The 22,577-nt window shown below is 35.5% G+C and overlaps 1 protein-coding gene across 2 annotated transcripts in view; it reads right to left on the bottom strand.

Moving 5' to 3' along the window:
• The window catches only part of ARID2 (AT-rich interaction domain 2), a 161,319-nt gene that overhangs the window by 2,185 nt on the left and 136,557 nt on the right, over nucleotides 1-22,577 (bottom strand). For both annotated transcript variants that reach the window (XM_048216558.2, XM_048216559.2), the window contains 5 exons: nucleotides 14,378-14,516; nucleotides 14,201-14,286; nucleotides 11,797-11,920; nucleotides 11,618-11,709; nucleotides 1-867 (listed from right to left, as the gene is read on the bottom strand). The exon at nucleotides 1-867 is cut by the window's left edge and continues 2,185 nt beyond it. In XM_048216558.2, the coding sequence (XP_048072515.1) occupies nucleotides 723-867; nucleotides 11,618-11,709; nucleotides 11,797-11,920; nucleotides 14,201-14,286; nucleotides 14,378-14,516 (586 nt within the window). In that variant the 3' untranslated portion in view covers nucleotides 1-722. The remainder of the gene's footprint in view (nucleotides 868-11,617; nucleotides 11,710-11,796; nucleotides 11,921-14,200; nucleotides 14,287-14,377; nucleotides 14,517-22,577) is intronic.

Genomic DNA, 22,577 nt, shown 5'->3' with positions numbered 1-22,577 from the left:
AGTCTAGAAAACTTTAGAACCTACCAATAATGCTTCTAGGACACCACAGAATGTATTTCCAGTGGCTGCAGTGGCATGAAAGGTGTTCGTTCTATTCACAAATATTTACAAGATCTATTCAGACTGGTAAATTTTTATGATAATAAATAAGTGAAAATATATTGGCTCAAGTAAGAAAACCAAGCTACTGATTTCTAAACAAAACACACAATCCATAGCTAGATATTGGTGGCCCCCTCTGAGATCGGGGGTATAGGTGTGCTGAAATTTTTTTTTTAATTATTCAAACCAGCTTAAACGGTTTTGTAAATATAAAAATGTGCTCCTTTTTGGATATAGATAAAAATATTTAATGCTTCTATTTCATCTGCTCATGTAGGTTTTACAATATTCCATGTATATTCCAATGTGGATGGTACTGAATTCTGATCATACCAGTTTCCATCAGGATTTATCAGATCTGACAGACATCCTGCAGATAAGCTGGTTGACAATCCCACAGCAGTTTTTTTTTTTTTCTTTTTCTTTTTAGATTTTTTTTAAACAGAGAACAAAGGGATTCGCTCAGAGATCAGAATACGAAGCTTCCTCTCAGCATCATGGGAGGAGATAAAATAATTCATTCTATGGTCTCTGTTCCATTAAGACTTGGTGCTTTCTTCAGTAACAGTATGTGAAATGTATGTGACTTTGAGTCCCCACTGTAGAAGTGGAATTATTTTTCACTGCAGCATTTCTGAGTCTTTTTCTTGTTCTTTACTCTGAACTGTAAAATTAAGTTCATAAAGGCATTTGGCAAGGGTGGAGGAAGCTTCCATGTTACTAATGGCTAGCACTGATAAGTTGTTTTCATGTCTCTTTAACAATCTGGAAAAAAACCAAAGAGAGGTTCTGAGGTCAGTGATGACTCTTATGGATTCTGCAATTTAAAAACTAAACATTTTTTACTTCATTGAGAGGATGTGTTCAGCACACTTTGGTGAATGGAATACACTATAAACTTACATGGGTAAATAGTGTTTCCAGGCATGACAGAATTTCCTTGTATTCATGTAGCAATTTTTCAGTGAACAAATGTTTTTACCACATACCACATACTGCTGCTTTTAATACACTTAAAGAAGCCGCATGTATAAAACGATGGTTCAAAGAATGCTGGTAGCAATGTGGTCAGTTTTCAGACCAAGATGGAATTAAACCAGGAATTAATAACAGAAAATTGATTGGAAAATCCCCAAGTCTATGATGTAAACAACAGATGGGTAACATGAAGTTATACGTGGGTCAAGAAGAAATCTCAAAAGAACTTTAAAAATACTTTGGATTAAATTAAAATAGAAATACAGCTTATTAAAATCTGTGGGATGCCGGGAAAGCAGTGCTTTGAGGGAAATTTATAGCATCGATTGAATGCATATTATTAGAAAAGAAGATCTAAAATCAATAATCAAAATTTCCACGTTAGGAAACTAGTAACAGAAGAGCAAATTAAATCCAAAGTAAGTAGAAGAAGTAATTCAAGCCAAAATGAATGAAACTGAAAAGAGGAAATCAATGAAACCAAAAGTTGATTCTTTGAAAACATCAAAATCAAGAACTCTCTAAGACATGCCATCTAAGGAAAAACAGTGTGTACATAAATTACTAATATTGGAGATGAAAGAGGGAAAGGTACCAAAGATCCCTACAGATCCCATGGGCATTAAAGGCAATAAAAAATTAGTATGAATAACACTATGCCCACAAATCTGAAACTCTAGATGAAACATACCACTTCCTTGAAAGAAACAGGCTTCCAAAAGTTACACAAAGTGAAACAGAATATCTGAAAAGGCCTGTATCTATTGACGAAATTGAAAAAACAAAAAAACCCCAAAACCTCCCAAAACAGAAAACACCAGGTTCAGGGGTTCTCTAGTGAATTCTACCAAAAATTCAAGGTTCTTCAAAAAAATTAAAAAAATAGAAATACCAAATGATCCAGTAATCCCACTACTGAGTATTTACTCAAAGGAAACAAAAAACCTAATTTGAAAAGGTATGTGCACTTCCACGTTTACTGAAACATTATCTCCAACACCCAAGGTATGGGAGCAACCCACGTGTCCAACCGCAGATGAACGGGCAGAGATGCGGTATGTCAACACAACAGAGTATCACTCAACCATGAAACAAAAGAGTGAGATCTTGCCATTTGCAACAACATGGATGGACCTAGAGGGTATGATGCTAACTGCAAAGTGTCAGAAAAAGATAAATATACGATTTCACTAATACACGGAATCTAAAAAACAGAAAAAACAAAACTCTGAAGTTTTTAAAGAAACAATGCACAGTTCTACACACAGTAACGTTAATATAGTATTGCAGGAAGAGGAGGAATCTGGGAAACGACTAGTTTAACCTGTTCAATTTACAGATGAGTAGTTTGAGGCCATCTTGAGGCACCTAAACTGAAATGACTTTCTAGGTAAACAATAGTAGCAGAATTAGGGAAGATCATCTGACTATTTGGCCTTTCTCCGTGGTACATTTCTAAATATGGGAGGACTGCCAGGCATAATTCTGTAACAAGCTTCATTCATACTTATAGAAAATTCAGATCATGTTTCTAGAGTAGTCAAATTCATAGAATCAAAGAGTGAAATGGTATTTACCAGGGGCTGGGGGAAGAAGGAAATGAGGATCAATGGTCATAAAGTTTCAGTTAAGCAAGATGAATAAGCTTGAGAGATGCACTATACAACACTGGAGCTACAGCCAACCATAACATATTATACACTTAACTACTTGTTAAGAGGGTATATCTCATGTTAAGTGTCCTTGCCACAATAAGGCAAAATTAAATAAAAATTCAGATCATGTCAGAAAACAGCTGGAGGGAAATAAGATGGTCACCTTTTTTTTTTTTTTTTAAGGTTTATTTTAGAGGGGGAGAGAGAGAGAGAGACTGTGAGCACATGTGTGTTGGGGGGGAAAGCAGAGGGAGAGAATCTTCAAGCAGACTCCCTGCTGAGTGTGGAGCCCGACGCAGGGCTCAATCCACAACCCATGAGATCATGACCTGAGCCAAAATCAAGAGTCGGCTGTTTAACCGACTGAGCCACCCAGGTGCCCCTAAGACGGCTGCTTTTAAGAAATTTTTATATGAAAATAAAAATTATATTCTACAGATGATTCAAGTTTTTTTCCCTTCATTAATAATGGGAAGTTTATCACCTGAATGAGACATTACTCCATAAAAGCAGCTATTTCTTTTTAATTTGTAAACTTAAAAATTTTCTACCCCCAAAATTACAATATTGATGTGGCTATATATATAAAGAAGAGAAATTATTAAAGTGAGCACAGTCCAGAAAAAAACAGTGATGCTGAGGGGTGAGGAGAAAAGTGGTAAAAATCAGCCCCAAATGGAAGGATGAAATAGTTCTGTGATAAGAAAAGTACAGTAAAATGTCAATTAATGGTAAAAGCTAGGTGATTGGTATATATAGATGTTCACTGCAAAATTATGTCAAGTTTACCTTCTGTGCGAAAACTTCTACATTAAATGTCAGAAAAATGCCAGAAAAAAAAAAAAAAACAACCAGCATGAGATTACCCAAGAACTGCAGTGCCTTCATTAAAATAACCCTGGGTAAAAGGAACTAAAGAAGAGGAAGGAACTAGACTTCCAAATTTTGAATGAACATTGTAGGGAAAAAAATTTATGGGAAAAAACACAGAAATTTAAAGCCAAAATTGAACACATGGGGATTGTATCATTTCTGCCACTCGAAAGCAAAGGAAGAAGTAAAAACAACTGTAAAAAAAAAAAAAAAAAAGGAAATTGGGGCCCCTGGGTGGCGTAGTCGCTTAAGCATCCAACTCTTGGTTTCAGCTCAGGCTGTGATCTCAGGGTCGTGAGATCGAGCCCCACGTCCAGCCCCACGCTCAGTGTGGAGTCGGCTTCAGACGCTCCCTCCCCCTCCTGCTCATGCTCGCTCTCTCTCTCTCAAACAATAAATAAATCTTAAAAAAAAAAAAAAAAAGGAGATTAAAGACTAAGGAGTTGAGCATCTTTCATGTTTTTGGCCATTTGGCTATTTGCTTTTCTGTAGTTTCCATACTGTACATATACCACCCCCCAAAATGGCTAAAACTAAAAATTAACACTACAATACCAAATGTTGGCAAGTATGTGGAGCAACTGTGATTCTCATACATAGCTGGAGGGAGTATAAGTTGATAAAATCTCTTTGGAATTGTTTGGCACTACGTACTCAAGTTATAATATCCTATAAATCACCAATCCTTCTTAAAAGCTCAATAGAAATATATACATATATGGCCAAATGTAACATGTATAGAATGTTCATAGCACCACTATTTTTAATAGCTCCAAACTGAAAACCACCAGTATGCCTACCAAAAGTAGAATGGAAAAAACAAATTTGAGTATATTCTCAGAACAGAATTCTATACTGCAATAATATGAACAATGTCCTGCCACATGTAACATGAATGAATCTCACAAACAAAGCTGAATAAAGGAGCTAGTACAAAAAAATGTACACCATTTGATTCTACTTATATAAAGTGCGAAATCAGGCAAAATTCTATGGTGTATCATCAGGATCGTGGTCCCATTGAGAAAAATGAGATAAAGAGAGGTGGGGAATCAAAGGGGCTCTGTGGTACTGGTGTTCCTCTATTTCTGAACTTGGACGGCTGGTTCTGTGGGTGGTTCACCTGCGATGATTCATTGAGTTTTATTCTGTTTTTTAATACTTTAGGTATGATTTACTTCAAAAATTTATTAAACAAATTTTTAAATGAACTAAAAATTTCTACAATTTTTTTCTGGAAAAGAAAAAATAGTCCTATAAAACTTGATTTAAAAATAACTTACGTAATTTGAAAAGATATATGCACCCCTAGGTTTATTGCAGCTTTATTTCCAATAGCCAAGATACAGAAGCAACTCAACTGCCTATGCACAGATGAATGGATTACAAAGATGTAGTGTGAGCCTACACGCGTGTGCGCACACACGCACACACACACACAGGAATATTACTCAGCCATCAAAAAGAATGAAATCTTGCCATCTTCAAGAATATGGATGGACCTAGAGGATATAAAGCTAACTAAAATTAGTCAGAGAAAGACAAATACCATATGATTTCACTCATGTAGAATTTAAGAAACAAAACAAATGAACAAACTAAAAAAGAGACAAACAAAAAAACAGACTCCTCAATACAGAGAACAAACTGGTTGTTGCCAACAGGGAGGTGGGTGAGGGGATGGGTAAAATAGTTAAAGATTAAAAGTACACTTATATTGATGAGCACTGAGTAAGGTATAGAATTGTTCGATTATTATATTGTATACCTGAAACGAACACTGTATGTGAATTATACTTTAATAATAAAAAAATTACAAAGTGGGAATCAAATTATTTTCCCTCTATAATTAATGAACATTTTGATAAAGAAAAATCTTTCAGTTTGAAAAATTTCACAAATTACAATAATTTTTCCACATGCTAAAAAGTATTCTTTTATTTTTATGTCACATGGATAAAACTAGAAGACTAAGTTTAAATCACCAGGATGATTTTAAAGTAACAATTTTTTTTTTAAGATTTTTTTTTTTTTTTTTAAGTAATCTCTATGCCCAACATGGGGCTCAAACCCACAACCCTCAAGAGTTGCACACTCCACCAACTGGGCCATCCAGGCATTCCATAACAATTCCATTTTTGTAATAAATTATTATCTTTTACTTTTGGGGGTTTTAAAAAATAAACACTCACTAGATAAACAAAGTATGTCTGTTTTGTTGTATAAAATGGTATTCAATTTCAAATTTCAAGGTGTTTTTTGATATGTTTAGTAAAGGATAAACATTGTGTTACTTTAATATACTTAATAGATAATGAAAAATAACCTGTAAGCATTAGTGAAAACAATTTAAGATACAAATTAGCAGTTTGAAGGCAGGTTTTTCTCCTTTCCCTCCCAAAATTGTACAAAATGAGTTAAAGAAAATTTTCTGAAAAAACTAAACCAGAAAGGCAAGGCGTAGGACTTACAGAAACATAGACACAGTGAAGGATTGGGGGTGAGGGATCAAACAGACAAAAAACAGGATTAGGTGAAAGTAACGTACTCAACCACAGTGAAGTCCTCCTGGTCTCCCTCTCCCATTTGTTTCCATAACATGGGATTTTTACACTGACCCTCCTCCAAACTGCCCACGTCCAAAGGCAAGAAAATTAGAGATTTTCCCCTGGAGAAACAATCTCTCCCTAGAGACTGACATTTGAAGGACTTCTAATAAAAAAATTGGTTCGTGAGGGGTCACCCAAAATGGCAATCCCCAGTGACATGTGGAGATCACGCACTCAAAGCTTCTAATTGGCTTGCTGGTATTTTTTTCTCAATACAGAAAATGAAGCCCACATGCTTTTAAGGAATTTAGGAGAAACAGCAACTATACTTATAGGGGAGAATAGGGTGTAATAAGATAGCAACAACTGGCACTACTCCTAAAGATCTCTTAGAAATGAAAGCAGGATAGCCTAAGTAAAAATTCAATAGACTTGATGATAAAGTCAAGGAAATTTCCAGGAATTAAATTAAACAGACGAAAATGAAAACTAAGAGAGAAAAGAAAATTAGAGGATCAATCTGTGAGGGTCTAGCATCCAAAAAACAGAAGTTCAAGAAATGGGGAATAGAGACAATGGTTGGCAGAGAATTATAAAACAAACATACAAGAAAAATTCCTATTATGGAAGGACTTGAATCTCCTGATTGAAAGGATCCATTGAAATGAAACACCCACTTGACTGATCGCAACAAAACACCTACACCAAGACACAACATCATAAAACTTCAGGATATGAGAAAGTGAGATTAAAAACAAAAAGATCCTAGATGCTTCTAGGGAAGAAAACAGATCACAAACACAGGAAAGGGAACCAGGATGTGACAGGCTTCTCAAGAGCAGAGCTGCATGCTGGAAAACAGGAGAGCAATGCCCTCACAGACTTAAAAAACAGAACAAAACAAAACAAACCTTTTCAGTCTAGAATTCTATGTCTAGCCAAACTATCATGAATAGAAACAAAGACATCTTCAGATATGTGGGGTTTAAAAATTATTGGAGGATATGCATTAGTGTGAGGGAGTAAATCAAGTAAAGGAAATAATTCAGATTCAAGAAAAAGGGATTCAATATTGAAGGAATTCTCAAGATTGATATACTGTAAATGGAACTATTTTCTTATTTTTCAGACTGTTCATTATCAGTGTATAGAAAAGTACCACTTGATTTTTAAATAAGACCCATATATTATATTGATAAAAGGTATATAAATCAAAAGGAGGAGAAATATATTGCAATTCTCCAGAGCTCAAAATTCATCAGAATGGAGATAAACTGGATTTAAACATTTTACATTATTCAAACAATCAGATTCTGAATTTCAGATTTTAAAAATGCTGACATTTCATATTGTTCAGTATACTGTACTACAAGAATGAAGTTAAATATCCATGTATCTATCAATCTGCAATTTTCTTATTGCTAACAGAGTTGGCTTTAGTCTAAAAAAAATCATACCCTGTTACTTATTCCATTCTCATCTCTGTTGAGATGAGAAATCTCAACAGGGAATTATCTTTTGCAGCTATCTGATTTCCTACACTCTCTTCTTCACACATACGTTTGCCAGATTCTGTCAGTACTCTTGCTAAGCAAAACTCCACATCACTGGAGATGTTTGAATGAAGTTCTACAGTTCAGCCTTCACTGAGAGGATGAATGGTAAGAATTTAATGGATTGTTTTCATTCTTTTGATTCTGCTACTCTAAGATCATAGTAACTGAAGATGCCAGAAGACATTTGGAAGGTTTAGAGTTAAAGTAACGAAATCAACAACAAAACAAAAACAGTAAAATGGAAACTTCTGGCTCAATAATTACAGTAGATCTAGCCAAAGTGGCTCTGCTATAAGCCTAAGAATGTGCAGTCCGAATGTGAGGAAAAAGTGCTAAGAAAAAGTTATAAAATTACTTTTAGAATTCCAATTATCTATATAAATTCCAGATCAGAACTCTGGAAAAGAATGAATTTGTGAGACTTCTTTCCTTCCATCTATCAATCAAAAACTACTGAATCAGCTATTACATTCCAAACAATATGCTAGGCACTGAGGACACAAAAATGAAAACCAAGATTCGATCCCTGCTTTCAAAGATCTCGCCATCTAGGGTGGTAATGCGCAACATGTGAGGTGGTAGGGAGGACCTGTGGCACCACAGGTCAGGGCAGGCTAGTAAGGAAGATGTCAGGAAAGGAAGAGGTAACCCCTGAGTTGAATCTTAAGGATGAACAGAAAGTAGAGATTATCTACTACATATTAAGTACTGTGCTAGGTGTTCAGGCTACAAAGATTACTCAGAGAAAGTCTACACATAGGTCAGCAGGAGAAAAAAGCCATATAAAAACTATTTTTAAGATTATTTATTTATTTGAGAAAGAGCGAGTGAGTGTGCACATGAGCAGGAGGAGGGGCAGAGGGAGAGAATCCCAAGCCGACTCCCCGCTGAGCGCAGAGCCTGACACGGGGCTTGATCCCACAACTCATAAGATCATGACCTGAGCCAAAACCAGCTAAGCTATTTACAAAACAGTAAAATTGTTATATCTCTTCAACAAATGGTGTTGGGAAAACTGGACAGCCACATGCAGAAGAATGAAACTGGATCACTTTCTTACACCATACACAAAAATAAATTCAAACTGGATGAAAGACCTAAATATAAGACAGGAAACCACTAAAATCCTATGGGAGAAAACAGGTAGCAAACTTTGACCTTGGCTGAGGCAACTTCTTACTAGACCTGTTTCTGAAGGCAAGGGAAACAAAAGCAAAAAGAAATACTGGTGGAACTTTATCAAGATAAAAACCTTCTGCACAGTGAAGGAAACAATCAAAACTAAAAGGCAACCAACAGAATGGAGGAAGGTATTTGCAAATGACAAACTGGATAACGGGGTAGTATCCAGAATCCATAAAGAACACATCAAAATCAACACCCAAAAAATAAATGATCCAGTTAAGAAATGGGCAGAAGACATGAACAGACACTTCTCCAAAGAAGACATCCACATGGCTAACAGACACATGAAAAAATGCTCAACATCACTCAGCATCAGGGAAATACAAATCAAAACCCCAATGAGACACTACCTCACAACTGTCTGAATGGCTAAAATTAATAACTGAGGAAACAACAGATGTTGGTGAGGATGTGGAGAAAGGGGAACACTTTTGCACTTTTGGTGGGAATGCAAACTGGTGCAGCCACTCTGGAAAACGGTGTGGAATTTCTTCAAAAAGTTAAAAAAAGAGCTACCTTACAACCCAGTATTTATCCAAAGGATACAAAATGCTGATTTGAAGGGGCACATGCACCCCAATCTTTATAGCAGCATTATCAACAATAACCACATTATGGAAAGAGCCCAAATGTCCATCAACTGATGAATGGAAAAAGAAGATGTGAGATACACACACACACACACACACACACACACACACACACACACACACAATGGAATACTACTCAGCCATCAAAGAATGAAATCTTGCCATTTGCAATGACATGGACGGAACTAGAGTGTATCACACTAAGAGAAATGAGTCAGTCAGAGAAAGACAAATACTGTATGATTTCACTCCTATGTGGAATTTAAGGAACAAAACAGATGAACATAGGGGAAGGGAAGGAAAAATAAGATAACAACAGAGAGGGAGGCAAACCGTAAGAGACTCCTAACTGTAGAGAACAAACTGAGGACTGCTGGAAGTGAGGTGGGGGATGGGCTAAATGGGGGATGGAGATTAAGGAGGGTACTTGCTGCGATGAGCACTGGGTGTTATATGTAAGTGATGAATCACTAAATTCTACTCCTGAAACCAAAACTACACCATATGTTAACTAACTTGAATTTCAATTTAAAAAAGTAATGAAATATTGAGAGCTTCCAAAAAAAAAAATGTTGTAAGACAAGTTACGAAAAAAAGAGAACAAACTCGATGGGGAAGGGGCACACAGCATAGGAGGCTGCACACAAAAGCTGCTACCTGAGCTGAATCATGAAGGGTTTCCAGATATTCAACAGGCCAGCACCACAGGGAGAAAGGCATTCTAGGCAGGGAGGAGAGTATGAACATTGGAACCAAAGGTACAAAAGTGCGACCTGAAAGAGTCTAGCTCGATTAGGAATCTGTACGTGGCTTGTTTGGGCTGAAACTGAAATGTTATGAAGCACAAGGAGAGTGGAATGGAAAATACAGCGAGAAAGGTAGTAAGAAACCATGTTATGAATCAAGGAGGAAAATGCTGGTGTTCTCGTATGGTGACTAAACCTTCATTATTTCTGTTTCTGAAAAACTTTGCTATTTTTCTATTTGAATGTTAAGAATTTTTCTTATTCATCTGTGAGAACACTGGATACACTAAATACAGTAACTTTTGCATTGCAAATACTGTTTTTTAAACTTTAGTTTTAAATTTTATTCATCTTTATAGAAGTTTGATACACTCAAATTCATTTTTTTTCTTTTATAATGTATACCACTGTTTTCATGGTTGGAAAATTCAGCTGGAAGGTTCCTGCAAGAAATGTAAAAGAACTAATAAGACAAGGTACAATGGGGGTGGGGGAGGAGAAATAAGGTAGATGCAGGATATGTCTAGGAGATGGGACTACTAACATGTCCAAGGAGAGAAATGCAGAGAGAAAGTCACTAGCTAGAAGGCACGGTGCCTCAAAGGACAACTTCTCAGCTAAAGAGCCTAGATGAGTCAGTTGAAAATGCAGAAGGAATACTAGAAAATTGGAGACAAGCTCCAAGGGAGACAAAGTCCAAAAGGCATCAACAGAACTTTCCATGTTTGCTCTCTCAAGGATTAGAGTGATTGTTTCTACTTTCTACAGATCTGTAAAATCTTGACTTTCTCTTGCTTAAGTCCCTTAAAAAGTAAGTTGGGTTTTTTTGGAGCCCAACATGCGGCTTGAACTCCCAACTCTGAGATCAAGACCTGAGCTGAGATCAAGAGTCAGACACTTAACCAGCTGAGCCACCCAGGCACCCCGGAAAGTCAGTTTTCAACTTCAGAGCATTACAGTGAATCTTAGCAATATCTATGACTTTGATGACTTTATGAAAACACCGATCACCAAACTAAATTTCATCTTAATTCACATGAGTCAAATGATATATATTCATTTTCCAATTCATTCCTCTTCCCCTCCCCCATAAACTTCTAAGGTTTCTCCTTAGTAAATCTACTTTTTGCTCTAAATTCTATGGTCAGCAAGAAAATTAACCTAATAAAACAAATTAAAAGATCACCTTTTGGTTGTTTCAACTTCTACTTTTTTGGCTTTTAAGAGATCATGATGACCTGACCTTGGCATAAGCTTTGGGATATACTCACAAAATTGATGAGAAAAACAGTGAATAAAAACACAGATATCTAATCTTATTAACTTACGTGTAAAAGTAAAATGATCTAAGTTCACTCTGGCTTAGGAAAACAGATTACTCACCTGCGACCACATTCTGAATATTTACCAATATTTTTTAATATTAAGGCAGCTGTTAGTCGGATGTGTTTAGTTATTGGTCCCTCTTTTTCATCCTTAAAAAGAAAGGAAAAGAAAAGAATAAAGATCTAAATCATACAGTGCTCACACCTTTACAGGTAAGGCTTTCAAGGCTTGCTTACTGTAAAATCTCGAAAGACAAGGTTTCTTGATCCTCTCCTAAGAGCCATAAGAGCAGCACTGGGATGATTCACAATGGCCTTCTGTGCTCTAGGAGTTGAGCTTGTGCCCCCTACAGCAGGCTGCCTAAATTGAGGAGAGAGAGAGAACTCGTTAACATGACGTTGCGGACAGACTGACAAGGATGACCAAGCTGCCAGCCCCTGGGGTGGCTACTCTGAAACTGGATACACGATAAATAAAGGCTCCCGTGACCCAGCATTAATGTTTACTTTGTGTCAGCCTAGCCAAAGGGGCTCTTAGTATCAGGCTGAAGTTTCAAGTCTTTTATTTTCCAATCTAACAATTGAAAGGCAAACAACAGATGTTCAACTGTAGTCCATCTTTAAAGTTACTGTGCCGGTAAACCTGCAATCAAAAGCAATACAACATGGTATCAACACTGTGGAGTTCACATCTTTGTAATGTGAAGATTTTAACAAAGAAGAAATAGTCTACAACTTGAGTTGCTAGTTATTTTTGTTAAACAGTACCTAAAAGTAAAATAGTATTACAGAAGACTGTGTTGATACAGGAATAGGTCATCCAGGAAGATAACCTACCATGATAGTAACAAGAAATTATGCTAACCACTGTATTTCAAACTATTACTTTGTTATATCATCTTATTTTCATCATTATTTGATAATATCAATCAATCTTTTCAGTGTATTTCTACTGTCCTTTATGAAAGATACAGAATGGAGGGAGTACAGAGACAGATTTTATATAAAAGATTCGAACTATGCCAGATTCCTCGGTCAAGGAGAAAAACTGCATCAATATCTGTTACATTCTCGTGATGCGATGGTGGGAAGAGCAATGACTTACACGTGAGGAAACACAGTCTATTTCTGACACTCTAACTACCTGTGTGACTTTGAAAACTTCCATTTGCTCCTCTGTGCTTCAGGTCTCGCGTCTGCGACGTGGGGCGATTTCTGGCACTTTTAAATATAAGTAAACTAATTCTGAATGTAAAGCAATCTTCAAATTGCAAACCAGTTCACATCGATATCTACATATATGTCTACAGACAAGACTATATACAGATACAACTGTTACTGGATGTTAGGTTTAAGTGACAAAGACTTTTGATTGATTGTAACTGATATCCCAAATATCTTTTCCTCCAAATTTAAGCAAAACCAAATATATTCCAACATATTCTTATACACTACATGATATATACAAATAAGTACAGTGAAAATATGGAAAAATATATTTGGCAGAACAATTACTTCCCCTTGCCTTTAGGATACGATCAAAACTCATGGCTATGACTTATGAGCCTCTCAGCTAACTACTCCTCATTCTTTGAGTCTCAGTTTGGATGCACTTTCCACCAGAAAGCCTTCCCTGGTCTCCTAAACTGGTTTACATGGGCTCTCACAGTGTCTTCAGCATGTCCTCATTTTAGTAGTGATTACACTAGACAGTAAGAATTACTTATATCTCTCATTTGATCTCTAGGCACCGAACGGCAAAACGTACCTTGGTCACATATTCATATCATACTTTAGTGCCTAGCACATAGCAGATGCTCACTAAACAGCAATGGAATGAATGAAGTATGCAAGCAGCTTGTGTCCCCATACTTCTAGTTCTCCTAGAATTTCAGCTCCGTGAAGTTATAGACTAGGTCTTGTTCTTAGAATTCTGTATCTCTGGCACAATGCCAAGTACACACCAATATTTCAATAAATGGTGACAAATTATTATACCTTCACATTTTGAGAGTTAAGCATATTATTTAGGTTACAAATTCTACAACTAAAGCCTCAGTTAGAAACAGAATAGGAGATAAATACTATGTAAATCTAATAAGGCTCTTACAGGAATCTACACCCAACTAGAACTTGACTACCTGCCTTACAAGTATGTGCTCGTGAAATTACAGGTAAATGAACAGCCATACAGTAAATGTGATATGTATACAATCCTTACACGACACCCTGGCCTGTCCTCAGAGGAGTAGTTGTAGGAAGAAATCTCTTTGCCATTATCAAATACATATTCAATTATTCTCTCGAAGGACAAAGAAACATATATACACTTTCAGTTTACAAAGCATTTCTCAAATATCATCTGTCATTACTTCTAATGACTTGTCTACAAATTAGAATCAAAACATTACAGCCACAAAGTCCTAAAGGACTATGCGTTCTAGCCAGAATGAAAAGTGATGCTTGGAGAATTTAAGCAGTTTGAACAGGGTCACACAGCTGGTTAATGGGAGAGCTCACCTAGAACCTAGGTCTCTGGCTTCCCGATATGCTAAGCTGTCTTTCACTGGTACTGTGCTTTGCCTAATTTCCTGACTTTTCTTTTTGTATGTGCAATGGGAAGAAAACTCGTGGTCCTTACTTGGTAGAAGATTTTTGACTTCCCACTTGTCCTGGTTCATCTTGTTTTAATCCTGCAAGCAGGGCATCTTTTGAACAGTGCTTATCCTTTTTGAGAAAGAGGAAGTAAAAGAATATGCATCAAGATCTTTAATGCAACCAGGCGAGTTACTGACCAAATGGTATGAAGAAAGTGTACCTGTAAGTGGGTAATAAAAGAAAACCTCTGTCGCTGAAAAGGCTCACAACCTTCCCAAAGACACTGCCCTGGATACACATCTTTGCCTCCGTGTTCAGTTGCTGCATGGTAGAAAACCTGTGAGGGTGTCTGAAACCACCTACAAAAAATAAAAGTAGTAGAAATTTTCTGGCATTTGCATATATTCTTTAAATCTGAACACTTGCTCTCCTAATACAAAAGCCCCAGATCAATACACAGAAATACTAAGCATAATAGTGTAGGCAAATCTCACATTTATTTCATTTCAAGGAATATTTTGAAAATTTGTTTATATTTCTAAATCAAATCATTCAACTATACTGAAGACTTTGGGCAACATTTTAAGTTTATTATGTTTCATTCTCAGTTCCCTACCTTTAATGAAAGTCAGCTAACAATCTCTTGAAAGTAAATCATGTCATTTTAAAACACAATAGAAAACTATTTTACAAACAACTATCATATTCTCTTATACTTGTAGAAGGTGCTTAAGCATTTACTAGATCCCCTATTTCATATAATAAACACTAGCGTATTAGATCCAACAATCTAAGTGCTACAAATTTTGGTAAGTCTAGCATTTTAGTTGAATTCACATTTTGTTTGTCCATGTTTAAGAAGCCACAGCTCTCATTTTTCTCTCACATCATGAATAGGTATGTGGCCAAGGACACAACCTAAAGAAAATCAGAAGCTATTTTCCCTTATTAATTAGAATATATGGCAATGAAAGAGAATACTGGAATCCAGACAGCAACAGGCTTCAATTACTAACTAGCAACTCAAATATTTGCATAATCACTATCTTTAACGTTTATGTCAGAGCTCTCTTATGACTTGATTTTTTTTATGGATGTCATAGAAGTATGTCTATATTTAAACCAGTTGTTGATGTGCAGGATATATGACAGAAATTTTAAAATAAATTTTACTCAAGAATAATTGAATATTGAATTATAAAGACAATGTCAAAAATCATTATGCCATTCATATTCACTTATACAAATATATACCAAAGGTTTATTGTGAAGCTGTCATGGCTTGGAAAAATTAATATTGTTAAAATGTCCAAACTACCCAAAGCAATCTACAGATTCAATACAATCCCTATCCAAATTCAAATGGTATTTTTTACAGAAAAAGAACAATCTTAAAGTTTACACGGAAATGCAAAAGACTCCGAATAGCCAGACTCTTAAGAACAACAAACCTGGAGGCATCATGCTACCTGATTTCAAATTATATTATAAAGCTGTAGTAATTAAAACAGTATGGTTTTGGCATAAAGACAGACACACAGATCAGTGGAACAGTATAGAGCCCAGAAATAAACCCACATGTATATGATTGATTAATCTATAACAGAGGAGCCAGGAATATATGATGGGGAAAGGAGAAAGGACAGTCTCTTCAATAAATGGTTTTGAGGAAACTGGACAGACACACGCAAAAGAATGAAACTGAACAACTATCTTACACTGTCCACAAATATTAACTCAAAACGGATGAAAGACTTGAATGTGGTCTTAAAGAAACTATAAAACTTGTAGGAGAAAACACAGGTGGTAAGATCTTTGCTATCAGTCTTGGCAATGATTTTTTTTTGGATTTGATTTGAAAGCAAAGGGAACAAAAGCAAAAATAAACAAATGGGACTACATCAAACTAAAAACTTCTGCACAACATAGGAAACCACCAAAAAAAAGGAAAAGGCAACCTATTGAGTGGGAGAAAGTATTTGCAAATCACGTATCTAAAATGGGATTAATATCCAAAATATATGAAGAACTCATGCAACTCAACAGCAAAAAATAAGCAACCCAATTAAAAAATGGCAGAGAATCTGAATAGACATTTTTTTCCAAAGAAGACATCCAGATGGCCAACAGATGCATGAAAAGATGCTCAACACCACCCATCATCAGGGAAATGCAAATCAAAACCACAATAAGATATCATCTCACGATGGTCAGAATGGCTAGTATAAAAAAAAAAGACATGAAACTGACAAGTGTTGGTGAGGATGCAGAGAAAAGGGAACGTTCATGCACTGTTGGTTGGAATGCAAACTGGTACAGCCACTGTGGAGAACAGTATGGAGGTTCCTCAAGAAATTAAAAATAGAACCACCAGATGATTCAGTAATTCTACTTCTGGGTATTTATCTGAAGAAAATGAAAACACTAATTCGAAAAGATATATACATCCCTATATTAACTGCAGCATTATTTTCAAAAGCCAAGACATGGAAGCAACCTCAGTGTCCACTGATAGATAAATGGATAAAAAAGTTGTGGTATACACATATAGAATAGAATATTAGCCATAAAAAAGAATAAAATCTTGCCATTTGCAACATCATGGATGGACCTAGAGGGTCTTATGCCAAGTGAAATAAGTCAGAGAAAGACAAATACCATAAAATCCCACTTACACATGGAATCTAAAAAAAACCCAAACTAAGCTCATAAAGAGAAGAGACTGGTGGTTGTCGGGTGGGAGATGGTGGGTGGACAAATGGGTAAAGGGAACAAAAGATACAAACTTCTAGTTATAAAATAAGTTGTGGGGATGTAACAAAAAGAAGAGTTTACTGTGTAATTAAAATTAAGTACATTTTTAGCTTTGGAATCTCTTAATTCTCAGTACAAACAATGCTATTTCATTAATATGAAATAAATATGACTGGAGCTTTAATAATTGTCACAATGAGGCATTTCTTATTGTGTTTTTAGTATCTTACCTAAATACTAAAAATTATTAATCAAAAGGTAAAGCTGTTTGCACACACACACACAGACACATACACCAAAATCCAAATGTACTACTACTAGTCACTAGTCAAAATAATACCTGATTCTAAAACATTTCTCAGCACATTAAATGAATCAAGTTTATTTACAACACACAAAATTGATGAATTTACCAGTCACAAGAAGAAGGGATAAAATTAGTGTTTCTTTAAATCAAATTACTAAATATATGAAACTGTATTTATGTACAGTTTTAAGATCACAGGGATTTTCAAGTGTTCATCACTTTACCTGCGCAGCACAGTCTATTATTTCCCTCCTATCTACTACCTTTCCCCTCTATCCTAAGTCTGTTTACTATTTATCTAACTACTCCAGTCGTACAATCCATTCATTGGTGACGGTACAAGCTCTAGTATAACTATGAATGGAGCTGGTTGCAAATACATTAAATGGAATATCTGGATTTTTAAAGCTTAAATGCAATTCCAATGCAAAAGAGATACTGAGTTTGCAGGTTATTGATTTTTCTGGAATGGGCTAGGGGAAGAGATAAGGTGGGATGCCACTACTGTATACTACTGCCTAGAACAATTCTCCTTACTACTACCTTTCCATCAATAACCTACCCCTGCCACCCAACTGGGACTGCTGCTCATAAGATCTGATACACTGCGGCCACAGTGCGGCTATGTGGTGCCATTAGAAGAATGCCCTTCACTAAGATACTTTAGTGGAAAAACATTGTAATACCTATACAATCTCTGACATGTGTCCTCCCCCCCCCCCCCCCAGGCCCCTGATGTGCACAGCCACAGGGGGAAGCACTGGACAAGTAACATTTCGGAAACTCATTTTGCTGACTGGTAATCTACCTTCCAGGGTGGTTGTGAGGCTTAAATTTGAGGATACATGTAAAGCCATTTGGCAAGTATTAGGCCAAAGTTAAATGAGAGCTGTTACCATGATCATTAGTAGTAGTAACGGCAGTCATAGTGGCGGCACTACTAATATCTTGTCTTTCCACCTTGTCTATCCTACTATCACCTACCATGAGACTTTCCCCACAACTATTCCAAACTTGCCAAACCTTGCTCCATAAAGTTAGTCCACCTCCAAGTTAATGCTCCCGATTATCAAGGGCTTCTCATCATTACAATTTATTATATTAATTTCTGCTCCTGAAAACATTCCCCACACAACTGCTCCAAACTTTTTCACCTTTTGTTAAACACCAATCTGATTGTTTCAGAGTCTGTCTTCCCCTATATAGTGTGAGTCTGTAATTTTAGGGATATTGCCTTATTGTTACATGTCTGGAAAAAGAAGTCTATTCCTGAAAGAATTTAAGTTTATTCTATTAGAGCTGCCCTAACTTCCTTTTCCTCTGTATTAAATTTTCTGTCATTACTCATAGTTCCCCCTTCTCTTGGATCCTAGCCAGAAGTAGTCACTATTTCCAGGGTTAATTCTTTCACTTACATTCTGGAATCTGTTACATACCTTTGTAAACTACCTCCTCTTTTGCATCTTCAATCTTTTCCTTTCTACTGAACCCTATACTTAAATGTAACAATATATATGCTACTCCAACTAAAAACAACAGAAACAACACTTTTCCTTTGATCTCTTTACTATCACAAAACATAGAAACTACATTTACAATATCTGGCAAAGCAATGATAAATTTAACCAATATTTAGTGCGTTTATTACAGTAACTATATCTGACAATATTTTCTCCATCATTGGCCATTCTTCAAAGGCACATATCATTTTCAATTACATCATCGATACAATTTATAAGGCTAGTCCCCTGCTCTTTACATAAATAGTTGCAGCTAAAGCTCAGGATTAGCTTTTATTCCTTTATTTAAATCCCCTTCACCAAATTCTTTTTTCTTTCAGCTGTTTGTTTCAACTGAACAAATTACTTGCATAAGGCTACTAGGAGCAGGTCTGCGGATTCTAGTTACCCCACGCAGCTGCTAACGGCTACAACACTTTACCACTTGAAAATAAAGCCAATAAGCATTTCTTTATTGGTGTTAATTATACAGTGATTTTTACTCACTTTTCCTACCATCAAACAATATCTTAGGCATCATTAACACATAAATAAATGAAGTAAATAAAGAATACTTTTCCTACTACCCTAAAGATTTTATTATTTAAAAGCCTGCAATCTATGTAGGTTACATATATTAATACCTTTTACAATATTTTAATAATTCACCATATTTAAAAGAACGATTTAGAAACAAACATCTGTGGCTATAAAGCTATGATTGTTTCTTTTGTTTTTAAAACATAAATAAAAAGGCTGAAAATAGCACTTTAGTTCAGATAGTTTCATTTAAAGTTTTCTTAGTTGCTGAAGTTCTTGACAGGCTGTTTATCTTTAATGACCAAAAAGGATTCCATGTCCCTCTTAATAGCACTCCTGCTGCAAAAACATTTAATTTGACTTAAAACACATGGGATATATATTTTTTAATAGGAAAATTCTAGTTTAAAAGTAAGATGTGCATATAAATGTTAATAAATGCACATAAATGATAGTACTATACATCAAAAATATTGACACTGCAAAAACAGCTTTTAAAAAAGTTATATTGTTAATTTAGAACAATTAACTTTTACTTCAACACTTGACATCTAATTGCTTTACACAAATAACATTCTCTGGCCAAAGAAATACCACGGGTATGCATTATTTTATATTCAAATGAGATTTAGTAATAAGCTGATAAAATTTGGGGGAAAAAGCCCAAGCCAACAATGATGCTGGCAGACTTACCCAATTTTATTACATATCCAATTGTAGAAGTCCCAAATGGAAAAACCAAACAAAAGACAACTAACTTCACTATTAAATTAATTTATTGCCTTACCACAGGACTAAAAATTACAACTGCAAACTGGACAGTCCCAGCCCAGCACTGGTGTCCTTGCGAAACTAAATGCCGTGGTAGCTACAGCCCTCTGTCTGCTATAGTCAGTCAGACTCAAAGCCACAGGTAAGAGCAACTGATTCATTGGCTTAGCTGCTGGAGGTAACGGGGGAATAAGCAAGTATTGGGCCTTTTTCTTTTTTTTGGCTTTTGTAGACAGAGATATGTCCTGACTTCTAGTAAGACTCAAATTATGGGAAATATCTCAAACATAGGAGGGGAGTTTGGATGGAAGATAGTCAAAACCAAAATGTCTTTGGCCCTATCTCCTTTCCTTCTACTAATTAATAATATTGATAATATTATAATATAAGTAATATTAGTAGTATTAATAATAATTGAGGAAAGGACTTCTGTTTTTGCTCTTTAATACTCTAGCCCCAGCTCCTAACTTATTGGTCTGTGAAGCAGTCACATATTTTACACAGTAAAGTAGGAAATATATTCTCAGGGACCTTGTTTAAATAAATATGCTTCCAAAATCTGTACCTTCCACTGAAATTTTAATCACATCTGAAAGTAGTATAGAAGTGCATATGCACTTTAGGCATTTTCAATAAATATGTTATACTTAATTAACTAAACATAAGCTTGGAGATAAAATAAAAATGCATGATGATGTGTGTATTTGTCTGTTTTTAATGAGACAAATAAAGCATACAAATGAATTTGAGACTAGCTACTCACCCGGACTCCGTGAAAGACGTGGCAGTGTATCACTTCACACTGTTCCTGACAAAGCTACTCACAGCATAAAGTACCTCCCTACCTGAACTTCTGTTTGCTCATCAATTACTCTGTATTTGGTATATTCACAAACATCATCTTATTTGATTTCAATGATGGCTCTTTGTTAAAGGTAAAATTATCCCCACTTTACTGCTAAGGAAAACAAGTTTTCAAAGAAGTAAACTTCCAGAGCCATACAACTATGTGGCAAGAGCTGGGGTTTGGAACCAAAATGCCTAAGACCTAACTTTTTTCCTACTCTACTTTAATATATGATTGTTAACTTGGATAATAGACATAAGTTTATGTCTAGGTAAAAACTGAAGTATACTTTTATACATAGTATCTATGATGCTATAAATTTTTTCTTATTTTTAATGCTGGCAAATTCCAAAAGCATAGTAGGCTTAACAGGTTAGCACTGGCACATAATTCTCTTATTCTGTGTATAATTTCTTAGGAATAAATAAAGTTTATTGGTAAACTGCAGGCTAGATTCTCACCTTAGTAAATTCTATTCCCAAATATTTTAAATAACTCTAAAAAAGGACTTCAGCACGATTTGGCAAATTCGTCTCATGGTAATAACCTTTTGGTTTTGGGTACCATCTTCAAATACTCTTTGGTATCCAGTGTTTGAAAGAATGACATAAAATAAAAAGTTCTACCATCAGCTGTGGAAGGAATTAAGGCTTTTCCTAATAACATATTTTTATGCATCAGTAGTTAAGGCCCGAGGAACATACCTTAAGCTAATGCTACCAAAAAGTATTACATAAAATTAATCTCACATTTATAAAGGTTTATTAGCTCAAACTCTAAGTATAATAGTATTAACAAAACACCTATTGATTCTATAGTTTTTATATAAAATCTTTTATAAACGTAGAGACAGCAAAGTGATGGGCTGTTACCTTCACAGTTGAAGAGATAAGATGCCAACACGCTAGGTCAGCAAAGAACTGTTGACTATAGAATCAAGCCCATCTTCATTAATTTAACTCACTCTACAAATATTAATTAAAAGCCCTTTATGCGCCAAACATTGTGCTAATATGATAAAAACTCCAGGGTGCAAAGCATCAACCCTCTGAAGATATCTTCTGGTCTTATGACCACAAAATTTAAACAAAAGATGCTAAAAAATGAATTCCAAGCTGTCAAGTAATCTAATTACCAAATTAATTTCAACCTAAACTGGCAATTTAACTAGAATTAAGCAGTCACTGATGTATCATGAATTATAAATTTCCACTCTGGATATCTTACCCTATATCAAATATTTCCAAATCTATCAAGATGGCAGTTTTAAGAAAAAATAAAGTGGACTTTGTCAAAAATAAAAACTTTTGTGCTTCAAAGGACACCATTAAGAAAGTGAAAAGACATGTATGTTAACTAAACTAGAATTTTCATAAAATTGCACATGCACACACAAAAAGAAAGTGAAAAGACAACCAAAAAATGGGAGCAAATTTGTGCAAATCATACATCTGATAAGGGACTTGTATCCAGGTTATATAAAGAGCCCTTACAACTCGAAAAAGACAACCCAATTAAAAAATGGGCAAAGGTCAACAGTCATAAACTGTGTCGATGGTATGTACCTTTAATACAAGGTGACAAAAATGGCATGTTACTCTGCGATCCTCCTCAAAAACGTACAACTCCTGTCTAATCATGAAAAACACATCAGAGAAATTCTGATAGAGGAGGATCCTACAAAAAACCTGACCAGTACTCC

The sequence above is a fragment of the Ursus arctos genome, unplaced genomic scaffold (genome assembly GCF_023065955.2).
Source record: "Ursus arctos isolate Adak ecotype North America unplaced genomic scaffold, UrsArc2.0 scaffold_26, whole genome shotgun sequence".
In the NCBI taxonomy this organism is placed as follows: domain Eukaryota; kingdom Metazoa; phylum Chordata; class Mammalia; order Carnivora; family Ursidae; genus Ursus; species Ursus arctos.
The sequence above is the reverse complement of the archived record's forward strand: the minus strand, read 5'-3'. Positions and strand labels throughout refer to the sequence as shown.